General features: G+C 30.1%; 6 protein-coding genes and 1 non-coding gene across 11 annotated transcripts; 3 read left to right on the top strand and 4 right to left on the bottom strand.

The window, feature by feature from the left end:
- Positions 1-420: 420 nt before the first annotated feature.
- On the top strand, positions 421-2,691 carry LOC122515254 (rhodopsin, long-wavelength-like). The gene is made up of 6 exons (XM_043632536.1): positions 421-571; positions 658-987; positions 1,063-1,310; positions 1,395-1,653; positions 1,723-1,889; positions 2,013-2,691. Exons 2-6 carry the CDS (start codon positions 664-666, stop codon positions 2,149-2,151), a joined length of 1,137 nt encoding a protein of 378 aa, XP_043488471.1. The 5' UTR covers positions 421-571; positions 658-663; the 3' UTR covers positions 2,152-2,691.
- LOC122515253 (rhodopsin-like) lies at positions 2,683-5,410 on the bottom strand. 4 transcript variants are annotated; one of them, XM_043632532.1, is made up of 10 exons: positions 5,323-5,410; positions 5,084-5,153; positions 4,556-4,748; positions 4,209-4,447; positions 4,019-4,125; positions 3,845-3,951; positions 3,631-3,778; positions 3,441-3,551; positions 3,198-3,364; positions 2,683-3,128 (listed from the first exon to the last, which is right to left on the bottom strand). In XM_043632532.1, exons 2-10 carry the CDS (start codon positions 5,133-5,135, stop codon positions 2,990-2,992), a joined length of 1,263 nt encoding a protein of 420 aa, XP_043488467.1. In that variant the 5' UTR covers positions 5,136-5,153; positions 5,323-5,410; the 3' UTR covers positions 2,683-2,989. The 4 variants fall into 4 exon arrangements, with proteins under 4 accessions (XP_043488467.1, XP_043488468.1, XP_043488470.1 ...); XM_043632533.1 differs by lacking the exon at positions 5,323-5,410 and adding an exon at positions 4,829-4,973; XM_043632535.1 differs by lacking the exon at positions 5,084-5,153 and having other exon boundaries at positions 5,323-5,405.
- On the bottom strand, positions 5,272-6,486 carry LOC122515256 (COMM domain-containing protein 2). Its single transcript, XM_043632539.1, has 5 exons — positions 6,289-6,486; positions 6,133-6,210; positions 5,957-6,039; positions 5,707-5,880; positions 5,272-5,635 (listed from the first exon to the last, which is right to left on the bottom strand). Exons 1-5 carry the CDS (start codon positions 6,353-6,355, stop codon positions 5,438-5,440), a joined length of 600 nt encoding a protein of 199 aa, XP_043488474.1. The 5' UTR covers positions 6,356-6,486; the 3' UTR covers positions 5,272-5,437.
- A 146-nt stretch (positions 6,487-6,632) lies between these two features.
- On the top strand, positions 6,633-8,500 carry LOC122515257. 2 transcript variants are annotated; one of them, XM_043632541.1, is made up of 4 exons: positions 6,633-6,840; positions 7,274-7,391; positions 7,551-7,685; positions 7,774-8,500. In XM_043632541.1, exons 2-4 carry the CDS (start codon positions 7,327-7,329, stop codon positions 7,970-7,972), a joined length of 399 nt encoding a protein of 132 aa, XP_043488476.1. In that variant the 5' UTR covers positions 6,633-6,840; positions 7,274-7,326; the 3' UTR covers positions 7,973-8,500. The 2 variants fall into 2 exon arrangements, with proteins under 2 accessions (XP_043488476.1, XP_043488475.1); XM_043632540.1 differs by having other exon boundaries at positions 6,633-6,787.
- On the bottom strand, positions 8,488-9,453 carry LOC122515258 (RING finger protein 44-like). The gene is made up of 3 exons (XM_043632542.1): positions 9,143-9,453; positions 8,839-9,004; positions 8,488-8,628 (listed from the first exon to the last, which is right to left on the bottom strand). The coding sequence occupies exons 1-3, from the start codon at positions 9,325-9,327 to the stop codon at positions 8,578-8,580; spliced, it is 402 nt and encodes a 133-aa protein (XP_043488477.1). The 5' UTR covers positions 9,328-9,453; the 3' UTR covers positions 8,488-8,577.
- A 1,068-nt stretch (positions 9,454-10,521) lies between these two features.
- On the bottom strand, positions 10,522-12,621 carry LOC122515346 (cell death specification protein 2). The gene is made up of 4 exons (XM_043632662.1): positions 12,501-12,621; positions 11,320-11,559; positions 11,006-11,187; positions 10,522-10,834 (listed from the first exon to the last, which is right to left on the bottom strand). Exons 1-4 carry the CDS (start codon positions 12,619-12,621, stop codon positions 10,625-10,627), a joined length of 753 nt encoding a protein of 250 aa, XP_043488597.1. The 3' UTR covers positions 10,522-10,624.
- Positions 11,902-11,974, top strand: Trnar-ccu. Its single transcript has one exon. It is a non-coding gene; the product is annotated as a tRNA-Arg (tRNA).
- Positions 12,622-14,680: the final 2,059 nt, after the last annotated feature.

Raw genomic sequence — 14,680 nt, forward strand, 5'->3', positions numbered from 1 at the left:
AATAATTTAGTTGGCCTTTTTTCATTCTTATGTTAATTATTATACAAAATAAAAAATACAAAAAAAAGAAGAAGAAGAAAAAATAGACATTATCACGCGTTATTTATAATAGATCGTAAAAAAAGGAAAGTTACGTTATAATGTCACATAAGAGTTTATCCTTCTTACAATTCTCAAGGTACTCACGAAGAAATCGAAGTATACTTCAGTCTTTTGTGTTCTATTCTTGTTGTACCCTTGTAAGGTTTCTGTGTGCGACATTGAAGGTGTACCAAGGTATTCTTTAATTCCCTCTAACTTAATAAGTACTGTCTTAAGACTGTTTGGAGATTTAGATGAAGTAGTCATATAGAGAAGAAGCAGTAAGGGTACATATGGAGTCAAGTTGGGGTAACAGTGCATATTTAAACTGGACTCGTGCAGAGACAAGACGAGCCGCATCCATCAGTGGACCAAACAACATTCGGTGCCTTCTAAGTCCTCACAGCCCGCGGTGACCACCTTCCACTTCTAACATTCAGGGAGTACCTGGATTAGTTCGTTGTTTTTACGATTTTCTCCAAGTAGCCTGGTAAGGATAACAAATTAATATATAAACTTAAATGTTATTCTTTCAAATAACACCATAATTATATTTTTTTGACTGTATATTTATAGTCCAACATGACCGTTATGACGGGACCAAGTTACGCAGCATGGGCGAGTCATGGGTCGAAATTCGGCAACATGACCTTAGTAGACACAGTTCCACCAGAAATGACACATTTAATTGATCCCCATTGGTATCAATTTCCACCAATAAACCCTATGTGGTATCCTATGGTTGGTTTCGTAATTGGTGTACTAGGTCTTATCTCTGTCATTGGTAATGGCATGGTGGTTTACATCTTCTGTTCAACCAAATCGCTACGTACTCCAAGCAACATGTTTGTCATTAACCTCGCCTTCTCTGATTTTCTCATGATGTTCACCATGTCTCCACCTGTGGTAAATATTATTTTACAATCAGATAACGGAACATTTTCAAAAAGAAATTTCTGAAAAATCTATTTTTCTGAACAGGTAATTAACAGCTACTATGAGACGTGGGTATTTGGGCCTCTTATGTGCCAAATCTACGCACTTTTGGGTTCTCTGTTTGGATGTGGCTCCATATGGACAATGACTTTAATTGCATTCGATAGATATAACGTAATCGTCAAAGGTTTGTCAGGCAAGCCACTCAGCATCAATGGAGCCCTCCTTCGAATCTTGGGTATATGGATATTCTCCATCTTTTGGACTGTTGCACCTCTTCTCGGATGGGGCCGGTAATATCTTGTCATAGTATTATAGACTTTCTGTTCTTTTTTCCCTGTTTTAAAACTATATTGACTAATACGTGTCTTTGACAGATATGTACCTGAAGGAAATTTGACGGCCTGCGGCACTGATTATCTCAGCAAGGGAATAGAATTCACATCTTACATCTTTATATACAGCATATTTGTCTACTATCTGCCACTATTTATGATCATCTACAGCTACTACTTCATCATTCAAGCTGTCGCGGCACACGAAAAAAATATGCGAGAACAAGCTAAGAAAATGAACGTCGCATCTCTACGATCCTCTGAAAATGCTAATACTAGTGCCGAATGTAAACTGGCAAAGGTGTGTATATATTATATATACACAAATTTCAAATAAATTGTTATATTATAATAATTTTGATATCTTTAGGTTGCGCTTATGACGATCTCCTTATGGTTCATGGCATGGACTCCTTATCTCGTCATCAATTATACAGGAATCCTTGACACTCAGAAGATCACACCTATTTTCACTATCTGGGGATCCATTTTCGCTAAAGCAAATGCTGTATATAATCCTATTGTCTACGGTATCAGGTAAATCACTTGCTCATCTAAAGAAGACAGCAAGAAAATAACATATTACATTGATGAAACTTTTATATTATGTTTATAACTATACGAACTGATCTATATCTACTTTTTTTTTAATGATTTCAGCCATCCTAAATACCGAGCCGCTCTCTTCCAAAGGTTCCCATCTTTGGCTTGTGCAAATGAACCGGCACCTGCTGCAGACGCAACATCTACTGTATCTGGTGTGACTACTGTCAATGATGGAGAAAAAGCCTCTGCATAAAGAAAAAATAATAAAAAAGCTGCCATTTTCTAAATTTCTAAATTAACATTACAGAAATTAATATCAGAATAAAGAATATTTAATTATCTAACATCTCAGGCAGCAGTATTCGTGTGTTCTAAACAAGGACTTCAAAGTGATATATATATATAATGTTAAAAAGAAGAGAAACAACAAGAATATGAACACACATAAACTTAAAGATTCAATTTAACATCTAGAAGGAGATAATTATAAAAAAAAACCTCTACCAATAACATACATGACATCACTGTTTACATAACATAAAATGAGCAAACTTTAGATACATCTATGATTAATTTTACGATTCACATTTCACCACAATGTGAACCGTTTATAATTGATTAATAGATTGCATTGTAATTTTGTGCATTTTATAATATAGTGGTAAACATGGTCACTTTGGTATAGCAGGTATTGGCTCTATGGTTACAAGATTAGTCTGCGTGCCAAGACATAGCGATAGCGTCATATCTGTACTTAATTTTGTAAAACTAATATAATAAATCATGCAAGCAATATCATTTGTTTATTATTAATGAGCTAAAAATCACCGTTAAAACATACACCCTTTAATAATCTACTATATAAGTATAACTACTTTGTTTTCAAACGAATTATTTAAATAATAATTATGCGCTGAATTATTTATTTCCATATAATAATTGCTATTATTTCTTAATTAATAATTTTTTTACACGACCATCAATGAATTATATTAAATTTAGTTAATAACATATTAGATCCCTAAAAATTTAATTATATCGTTCCATTCTCTTTATGAAGAAAACCAAAGAATATTAATAATAAAGAAAAATTATGCTTTTCCACTCGCCGTTCCAGTAGAAGATGTTTCAGCATTTGCTGCAGCTGCTCCAGCTGCTGCAGGCTCTTCTGTTGACCCACACACAAGAAATGGTAGTTTCTCTTTTAACGCTGCTCTATATTTTGGATGACTATACAAAATATACAAATGACAAAATTAATGAAGTATAAATTTGAATAAATTTTGTCTTATTTAATACCTTATTCCATATACAATAGGATTATATATTGCATTGGTCTTAGCAAAGAGAGATCCCCAAATAGTGAAAAGTGGGCTGATTTTCGAGCCATTAAAAATACCCATATAATTTATTACCAAATATGGTGTCCAAGCCATAAACCATAATGATATTGTTGTTAACGCTACCTACAAATAATACAACAATACAAACCATAATAATGAAAATCAAAAGATCAAATTAAATCTGTAAATATAGTAGTACCTTTGCCAATTTTGCTTCAGCACTAGCAGATTGATTATCGCCAGATCTTAATGAGGCAACATTCATTTTCTTAGCTTGTTCTTTCATAGCTTTTTCATGAGCTGCTACAGTCTATCAAATTAAATGAAGATTTTTAATAAAAGAATAAATATATAAATATTATAAATGAACACATAATTGGTATACTTACTGAAACAATAAAATAATAACTATAGATAATGGTAAACAATGGTAGATAATAAACAAACACCGAATACACCAGTATATAAGATTTTGATCCCCAATCTTTAGAAAGATAATCTGTACCACATGCTGTCATATTACCTTCCGGTACATACCTAATTTATAAAAACGTATAAATTTCTATCAAATAATTCCTAATAAAATTACAATGAAACTTTTACCTATTCCATCCTACCATTGGTAAAATCGTCCATAATAATCCAAATAGCCATATAATGATAATTTGTAATAAGGCTCTTTTAATAGTTAGAGGTGTACCAGACATACCCTGCAAATATCCTAATTAATTTAATTATCCTAAATATTTGCCTTGTTATTTAGAATTTTTCTAATACCTTCACTATAACATTATATCGATCTAAAGCAATAGCAGTCATTGTCCATATAGATGCGCATCCACATAAAGAACCAACCATAGCATAGATATCGCACATCAAGGTTCCTTAAAGTATAAAAAGAAAGCTTATACTTTATTGCAATTATTTATATAATTAAATGACTAAATAAAAATAATAATTCTATTACCTAAGACCCAAGTTTCAAAATAGCAATTGATTACCATAGGTGGAGACATTATAATCATCATTATAAAGTCTGAGAAAGCCAAGTTTACTACGAGTAAATTACTAGGTGTTCTTAATGATCGTGTCATCAGGAATACATATACTACAACACCATTTCCAGACCATCCCAAAAGCCCAAGTACGATCATAACTAAGCCTAATATTTTATGCCACAATGGATCCAAAGGTGGGAATTGATACCTATGTAGAAGAAAGAGAAAATGATCAAATAACTATTCTATTTTCAAATATATAAAAAAAAAATTAACCGAATTTATTTATATAAGAAGGATATAATGTACTAGTCACCAATGAGGATCAATTAAATGCAACATTTCTGGAGGTACTTTATCGGCAACTGTTTGATTAGTAAATCGCATCTTTTGATGTGCAAATTGAGGGCCAATAGTAGTTAAGGCATGAATTATGATTTTATTTACTATTGTTTTATTTAATGCAGGTACAAAATCACTGACATTTACTAGATTTGCTTCCATATTTCCTATAAATAAACTTATACATATATTAATAATATATTACAAATAAAAATAATTTAAGGAATTGTAAATTTTTAATACATACTTGCAGATATGAATTTAAAGATATTTTATTTATTGTTATATACTGATATGATGATAACTAGATAATAATTAGCACTAAATTTTGTAATAGTGAATATTTTAGCTTGAGCACAAGCAATGAACTGTTCACTGTCTCTTTTATATATCTACAAATATGGACACATACACATATATTCGAAATGAAATAAAATTCTAATCCAATAAAATATTCAAATGAAATCTTCTACTATGATATTAAATACATTAATATATATACCTATTAATGTAACTATCAAGTAGTAGTAACTACGTCCTCGAATTTCTGTCATTTAAGATTTGAAGGAAGCCTTACAATAAGATATATTTTATATAGATATAAAATATAAAATAAATAAAAAGATAAATTAAGACAAGATAATTATATTTAATAGAGGCGAATAAAAAATGTGATAAAAATATAAGTAATACCGTATTAAGATTTTTTATTTGAAATGTCATTGCAACATTTAACATTACCTGTTAATACATTTTCGTATTTTTTATTTTTTACGTTAAAAGTTTCAACCTAATTGCCATAATTAGATAAAATAATATGTAATTCTTTTATCGATTTGTAAAATAAAGTTTTAGTTTATTTTGCTGCTCTAGAAACTTGACGAGTGTGTTGGCTGTAACCTTCCTTCAAAGCTTCTTCTAATTCTTGAGCCATGTGTATTAAATTGACAGGATCTGTTTGAAGTAAAACATGCTCCATATTTTCATTATTTTTCAACGTCAAATCTAATGTAATCAATGGTGAAACTTGTTTTAACAATGTTCTTGAAGCGGTCTATAAATAATATCATTGTTATTATCTTTCTTCAATGATCTATGGGGTGTATTAAAGAAACTGATTATCACCTGTACTTCAAAACGCCATTCAAGATCATGATACTCTGGTATTTTAAAACCAGTAATTGATAGAATATTAGATATCTCTTTTTTCTTTGTAGTATAGAGTTTACTTAAAATTGTTTCATTTTCTTCAGAAAAACCTAATGCTATAATAGAATCTCGAAAGTCTTCGTTGCTTAGCTACAATATATGTAATGTATAATTATTATTCATTATAATGATATATTAAACAATGTTATTATAATTCAATTTATACCTTATGATTGCAACTCTCTAATAATAAATTGACAAGACCTTCTACTGAATTTTTAATAATATCCACTTCTACTTCAAGTTTTTCTATATTAAATATCAGATATCATTGGCAAGATATAATAAAAGAATATTATTTTATTTAATAACACTGGATATAAGACATTTGTCTATACTCACGAGCTGCCCCATGATACAATTTCATATTAGGACCTTTTTGTAAATAATCTAAAGCAAGTTTGCAAAAATCCTGCAACACTATAACATTGTTATAATGAATAAAAACAGATCATAGTTTAATAGAATTAAAACCATACGTAATATCATTTGTAATACCTTGAGGTGTTTGTTCTATAAGAAATAACACATGTTTTTTATGATCTGGTCGCAATGTCAATAACATTTTCTTTTATTAAAGAAATATATAATGTAAATACATCAAAAGATCTCATTCATTAGAAGTGTTTAAAATATTCAGTTTTATTTTTAATATTTTATATTACATAAATGCACTATGTAAAATATATTAGTTATATTAATATCGCATAGAAATAATTATAAACAATATTAATTCACGATCAATTCAAATTACAAAATTTAATAACAAGATGTAGATAAAATTCTAACCTAACCATTCCTTATATCTGTCATTGATGATTTCGAGTTCACTGCGTATATTCCACGCGCATCTTTAATGCATAAATTCAATATGGCGGATAATTCGTATCTCGCCGATAAGGTACGGATAGGTACGAAGCCAGAAGATACTCGTTTCTTGTACATATATTATGACATTAAGGACAACAAGCTACATACTAAAACATGGGAGATAAAGGTATCAGCTTTTCTAAAAAAAAGAAGAAAAGGAGCAGAATAATATAGCTTAAGGTAGCTTGAGCACGCCGCTAATTCTTATCAATGTAATAAAAGTTATTAATGCTTTGTTAGGATAAGAGTCAAGTTGTATTATTATGCACGCTTAATGGCACATTTCGAGCTTATTATGTTAATTAAATTAATGTTTAGTTAAATGCATTAAAATTATATTGTTCTATAGAATGAGTAACATATTATGTTAATGGTCGAGAATCTATAAATGATTTTATTATATTACATGAGACTGCATCATTGTAATCATTATATCTATACAGTACTATCATTATCGTCTTATCCTTTTCCTATCTTTGCATGCGCACATATGTTAGAATAAAAGCTTGCAATTAGACTCTTTACAAATGTGTCTCGTATCGCTTTAGTATTTTCTATTTTGTAATACAAAGCATAAAATTCTATTGTTATAATTAATTTGCATATTTTTCAGAACATCATGTACACTTCAGCGGAGCGAGTGGTCTTGGGAAGGACAATAACATTATGATACAACCGCAACGACATGGGCATATAGATGTTCATCTTGGATTCTTACAGCTTCATCACAGGTTTACAAAACGATGCGATAAACTAAACGTAAATGTTGCAATCGTCATGTAGATAATCGTACTGTTGTGTGATTTGTTTTTTTCAATTATGAAAATCAGATTATGCGCTTTACAAAGAAAACAAAGTTATCATATATCGTGCTTATGTGTCTTTTCAAGGTATCACGTGGAGTTTTCTATACCATGGAATATTTGTGTTCACGGTGAACTTTTTGCGCCAGCTGTAGTTGCCAGTAACCAGCACAATCCAGACTGTCATATCATAGAACTAATGCAAGAGAAGGACGGCCTGAAGTAAATCAATAATTTTTTTCTTTTTATTTAAAATATTATTCGTTTAATTAACAATTTACGTTTTTAATTCTATTTATTTCGATTAAAGGTTAAAAATTGAATTGCTGGCGTATAAGGAACGAATCTTGAAGGAAGAAGTTGAAGTCATGTGTTGTAAATCTGGCGCACCATTGAAAATACTCTTGAATGCAAGAGTATTAGGTAAAGATAAAGGAACCCCTTTATTAAGGAACGGTATACGTAGTGTTGCTGTAGAAGGAGTCGAGAAAGATGATACATCTGACTGAATTTACTAACTAATGCTTCTAAATAAAACACGCTTTTGTACGCTTTAACAAAATTGATTTTATAATTGTTTAGATTAAAAAGATCTATAAGATAAAAGAGAAACGTATATATTATCAATTTTGAATAATATACAAGATAAACTATTTGTGCTTTCATCATCTTTTGATTTAAAGAATTTATCAATTACGACTTACAACTTAATACTTGCACTTCTTTCTTTGGAATATAACTAATAACTTGAATGAGCTAGTATCTGTATTAAAATGGCAACGAAAATAGAATAGTTTCGATAGAGTCGTTTCTGACTCATTTATTACATCATTGTAACTTTATCATTAGTAATCTTATTGTTATATGAGTATTATTGGTACTATGATTATGTTACAATATCTTTATTATAATAAGAAATTTTTATTTGGCATCTTATTTATTAACAAAATCACATAATTTTACAAACTTTATTTTAACAATAGCTGTAGCAATATATTTCTATCGCTATATAATAAAAAACGAATTTTTACCTTGTGTATAAAGTATCGTATTTTATTAAATACTTCATAATTACAACTTTGTGTCAAAAAATGAACACTACTCACTTATAAAACTAAATAGTTTCATAAGTCTTCCTGCAGATAGGGCAAGTATTACGTGATCCCTATAACACGAATACATAGATGGGTATTGAATTATAGATAAAATTTAAGATGGTTTGCGTATTTAATTAATATAAAGAAAAGTTGTTCAAACCATAAATATAAATGTACTTAGCGTAAAAGAATATGGTATAGAGTCAATTATTTATTAAAGATTTAAGAAATAAATATATAGTATTGTTTGCATTTTTAAAGTTAAAATAAAAATTTACCATTGGACCTTGCAATCTCCACGTATTAATACATTTTTCATGAAACGAATGATTACATAGAAGCATTTTACGTTGATCTGAAAGTTCTTGCATACAGATAATGCAGATAGTATTTTCATTCTGCAATCTCTTTGATCGTCTTCTCTGACGTTGATTTTGTTGTTCGCTAGAAAAAGATACTAGCTTTTGATTCATAAAAATGAAACATTCAAACTGTTTATCTTTTTTCTCAGCGACAAGTTATCTATTAATTTGAAATAATAATTGCTATATTAGTTAATATAATTATAGATAAAGAAAATACTTGTTTGATGATTGATCCAAGGAGGTGAAATAATTGGGTAATCTTCCAAAATCTGAACCATTGGAACCTCTAGAATTTCCATATCCATATGGCTCTTCTTGTGTTCCATTATTAGCAAAAATATAATATAATAAACTTGCTAAACCAACTGTAAGCGCTACTATAGCAACACCTTGAATTGCCATTTATAATGAGATAGATCAAACGTTAAGTAAATTGTAATTCATTGAATGACGTTATGAACAAAATTGTAACTAATATCATTTAATAATATATAGAATATATTTAGTTAATTCATTTTCTTATTAACACTACGTGTCAAATGTGACATTTACGAAAGTAATATCAATTCTTGTTTATATCAACTTTCACAATGTATACTTTTAACATAGAAATTAAATATACTTATGTTCAAACAACATTCAGATCACTGATAACAGTTAAACGTCTATTTCTTTCTCACTTTTTTCCCTATATTTAAGAAAAACATAACGCGGTAAAAAACGGCCAGCCATTTTAGTTCAGTGGGAAGAACGTAGCAGGTTGGCCAATAGTAGATAAAAATAAATAAATGTATATATGCATACAAGTGTACATCTATAGTAAGTAAGGAAATAAATAGAAATTTATAGTAACACAATATATATTTCTATGTATTATGCAATTTCTCACGTATGTACTATTTTAATAACATCCATATATAATTATTTCATTATAAAAATATATTATTACTATTTGCATTCATCAAAAAATGTTGTCATTCAATTTAATTTATAAGTTGGCAAGACTATTTCCAATTATTCTTACAGAATTGCCAATATTAAAATAAAAATAGTTCAAGTATAAAATAAGAAAAGGTATGTAAGAATTGATATCAAAATAATGTAATTGTTTCTTTGTTATACTAACAATAACCATTTGGAGTTTCATAGAAGTTCATTTATTTAACTTGCTCAAATGTAGATATTATTTATAATTAAATATAATACATACATACATATATACATATCATTGTAGGAACTATTAAGATAAAAGAAAGGTAATTTAGATCAAAGGCACTTTTTATCGACATATACATAATTAAAAATATACATGTACAAAATTACACGCCGCTGTGATTAAATATATTTTGTGAAACTATGACAATTGTGTAAAGAAATTACGTTGCAAATTTGTAATAATTTAATAATGGATTTTCAGAGATCTATACATCATGCATCAATAGTTACTAGACACTAGATAGAATCTAAATACATATGTATGTGAGATCACACTTAAGAAAAAATATAGGAAAAACTTGTAAACTGTTTTGAGATTCTTCTATCCACAGAGATTGTATATGTACGTATATATATTTTCCATAATATTTTAGAATTTAATTCATGTTCTATCATTCCAACAGGGATAACGAATCTCTAATGAAAGATTAAAAATCTGGAAGTATTGTATTTTGTCCTTTATCACTTAAAGAACTTCTTCCCTTTATACTTCGCAATCTAATGTAGAAAGAGAACGCATTGACGATCGAGTTACTGACGTTAAAGAAGATACTGAACGTTCGATGGACTGTGTCCTAGTTGTTTGTTGCTTTAACAACATATGTCGAAGCGATTGAGCTTCCTCTCGAAGGGTTACAACCTGCGCTCGTAAAATAGCATTTTCGTGTTCTAACATTGTTGCTTTTAAAGCGATCTACGAAAAATATTCAATAATTGGAGAGATATATCTATGTTAGTTAACATCTAGGTCAATTGTACGCGATTGTTCGTGTAAATATTTCATTTGGTACGCGAAAAATAAAGTTTAAGAAGCTCTGAAATAATAGTAGATGATACTGCTAAATAGATACAGTTAAATCCTTACATGATCTTCGCGAATTTTTCTAGCGTCTCGTGATTTTTTTGCTGCCTGATTATTACGCTTGCGCCTTTCGTAATATTTTTCATCTTTTTGATCATCCGGAATTGGTTTTTTCTCGCTTCGCGGTCGTCTATTTAGATTTTGTGTATTATTTTCGTTGATAAACTGTCGATTCATAATCGTATCTGCATTATAAATTATAAGAATCTCACTGTCTTATTGTAGAAATGAAAAGCATTAATTAGGCAGAAAATTCATATTATTTTACGCACCGCACGAATCTTCAGAATCTATGGCGTAATAAGTAGAACTCTCACCTGTATCTATGACATCCGAATATCGTCGAGGTATATTTAACGATGGCATCAAGGGTGTCATAGTTGTAAAAAATGGCGATTGTACAAGAAAACCGCTAGGAATTGGCAAAGTTCCGGAAAGAGAAGCAGTAGTCGTTAAGGATGGTGTTAAGGACGATTCTGTAGGCGTAGAATTGGATAAAATATTTGATTCGTTAAATTTGCAACGCTGAGTGGGATACGGCTCGTATCTATATAAATCTGTAAATGTAAATAAAATAGCACATTGTTGTGTGTACAGAAGAATTTGAAAATACAGATATTTCATAAATGATGAACAGAAATGAGAACACTTAAAAGTCTTATATTTTTATTTCAAAAATCATCCTTTTCTATGTTAATAAATAATCATTTTATTAATATTCTTAGTTGTCCATCATTTATGAATATCTTTTATTATATATCGATTACAGAGATCTAATAAAAGATACTTTTATGATATATTTTTTATTTGTAATTTACTCAAAACAAATCATTTAAACAAATACATAAAAAATTGAATATACTCCTATTGTAAAAAATTTAAGAACAGTGTTATCAATCGCCCCTGTGGCCTAATGGATAAGGCATCGGTCTCCTAAACCGGGGATTGTGGGTTCGAGTCCCACCAGGGGTAAAATCATTTTTTTTTCTTCAATTTAATATTATTTATTATCAAAAGATTTTCTCTCCATATTGTTTACTACTATTAGTTTAATAATTCTATTGTTGTTCTTTTTAAAGGAACGTTTTTATTCATATGATTTTCAGTGTAAACTAAAATCGAATGAATTTGTTTAAAAAGTTGGAAAGTTGATCAGCGCGTTTATTCGCATACTAGTTATGAATAAATTATAATCTAGCACATCATTGAACTTGCGTGTTTTCATAAAGTTTTAATCATACTTATACATGGCACACAAGAAGCGTCTTTTGCACGATTCGTATCATACCAGCAATGTGATCATCATTGATAAGCAATTTTCGAACAACGTTATATTTTATTATTCATTATATTTTCCATATGTTAAATTGTTTACTATTTCATCTAGGTATATAGAAATACAGGATGTTTCAGAATGAAATATATGATGTGGGTTCGATAGATATTCTCTCAGCACATGAAAATAATCAAAATAATTCATATCTTTTTGAAGCATATCATTCTTTATACTCACCTGAATTTGGAGCAAGAAATTTGTAGCTTCTTAGTAGTTGTAATGTAGAAACTGCTCCGGTCATTGTATTTTCAGAACAAAATGTTTGCGTATGTATATGAGCCATCCTTTCAAAACTCGTTTGAATAATTTCAGTTCATGCTGTCATCTTAAAAACGTATTTTTTCACATTTTTAATATTTCCAGAATATAGGTAATTCGATAATCTCATAAACGTTTGAGGATAGATATGTACGTTGTCTCTTTTTAATACAATATCCAAGACCGTATAAATATTAACTCATCACGAATCGATCATTATTATTCTCACAACAGTATCGTCGTTAAAAAAGTTTCCTCGTATGTCATCCGTTTTATGGTAGTTATTATCTTTTATCTCTTTTTTTCTTCATTTTTCAAACGATTGATATATAATTTTCATTGCGTTTCAGATGTTCGAAAGTAAAGTTATATCACGAATTGACATATGAAAAAGGACTCTCTCAGAAGTTAGGTAAGCACTCAAGATACTCCAGTATAAAACAGTTTCAAGTTAACAGGTCGGTTATGATAGAGCTTTCTCGTATCACGTGCTTTGATGATTACAATCCTCCTATTCCAGGGAAAGTTTCATTCGTCGACGGTACCTTTCTTCCCGCCCCAAAGAGCATGCGTACTTGTGAAGATCATATTCGTTCCGCCCATCGGGTCGTCATGGGTGACCAGCGACAATTGCTTTTCTAATGGTCAAGCTCGAAAGTGACCAATCGCCAAGCCGTCTGTTTTTGCAATTAATGATCATTCAAGAGTGAATATCACGACCTTAATCTACAAGAAATGGGATTGGAGATAATAAGTTTACGATTAAGCTGATTTTATAATCGAATGAATAAATATTCCATTATCGATTTACCGTATTAAATATCAATCGAAGTTTATATTTTTATGAACGTACATCGTACACTTAACAAGACAAATTGTTTATACAAATATGTTTTTAACAGAACATCCGAGAAATTTAGATTCTAATCTTATCGTCTGATCATTCCTCTCGTTTTTATCTTGTTGGGTTCACTAGGATTTGATCTGAATAAAGGAATGTAAGCAAAAACAGAGAATTTCTTACGGTAGCTCATCCAACAGTACAGATCACGAATGGGCGCTTTCAATGCTATGGGACAGCGAGCACCTGACACTTCCATGTTTCCTGTGAATGTTTCACATGTTCGTAATTATTATAAAGCAAATTAGACGGGTGTATAGACTGGTATTACTCCCCAAGTCGATCTCATAAAATATTGCACTTGTTCGGCTCTGTAATTACCTCTTGTCCAATGATTAATGGCCGAGAGATCGATGGACTCTGTTCAAGGGTTAAACGAAAAGAGGAGTAAAGTTCACGTTCTTTGACCTTTTCATGTATTTAATTCTATTTTATTTTATTCTTTATACTTTTTAATACTAACAAATGTTAACTTTTGAAGGTCCTGCGTCAAGCCTGATTCGACATTGCAATTTGTTTCAACGGATCCTTATGATTCGAGCGAATAAGTCTCTTCAACATATTTGCAAAAAGATGAACTCGTTAGAACGTAGAAACTGTTAGCAAGTTGTTGATCAAATGACACCTACATAATATCGTAGCGCATTCGTCAGCAGACACGTTTGATGACATGGTCAACGACAGGTGTTCGAGTTCGCATAAGACATCCAAGAAACAACCCCCGTAGCTCGTGCCAACGTAACGGTAATTAGTACTTAAACAGAGCAGCGCGATACAACGTCTACCTTCGACTTCCCCAGTCGATAATATTTAATGATAATCCCAAGGATGGGATCAGTCAAAGAAACTTTATGCAGGAAAGAAAAAAAAGACAAAAAAGAAAAATGGACGTTTACGTGCTTTGCGAAAAAGGTCGATGCGTGTTAGCGGGTAACGATTGCTTCTACGATAGGCACACGTAATCGCGGCACCGTGAGATCAAGACCATATGACACTGGCCGCACATCACCCTTTTCCAACGAATTAGATGTCGCGATACTAAATAGCGTTATTTCATTTTCACCTAACTTATTAATTTATAATCTAAGAATATAAATACGTATATATATATATACATTTTTGTTTTCTATTTCTTACAATATAAAATTTGTATATATACATATATATAATAAGTCAAGGACAG

Source organism: Polistes fuscatus, unplaced genomic scaffold (assembly GCF_010416935.1).
Source record: "Polistes fuscatus isolate 324 unplaced genomic scaffold, CU_Pfus_HIC Scaffold17, whole genome shotgun sequence".
Taxonomy (NCBI): Eukaryota; Metazoa; Arthropoda; class Insecta; order Hymenoptera; family Vespidae; genus Polistes; species Polistes fuscatus.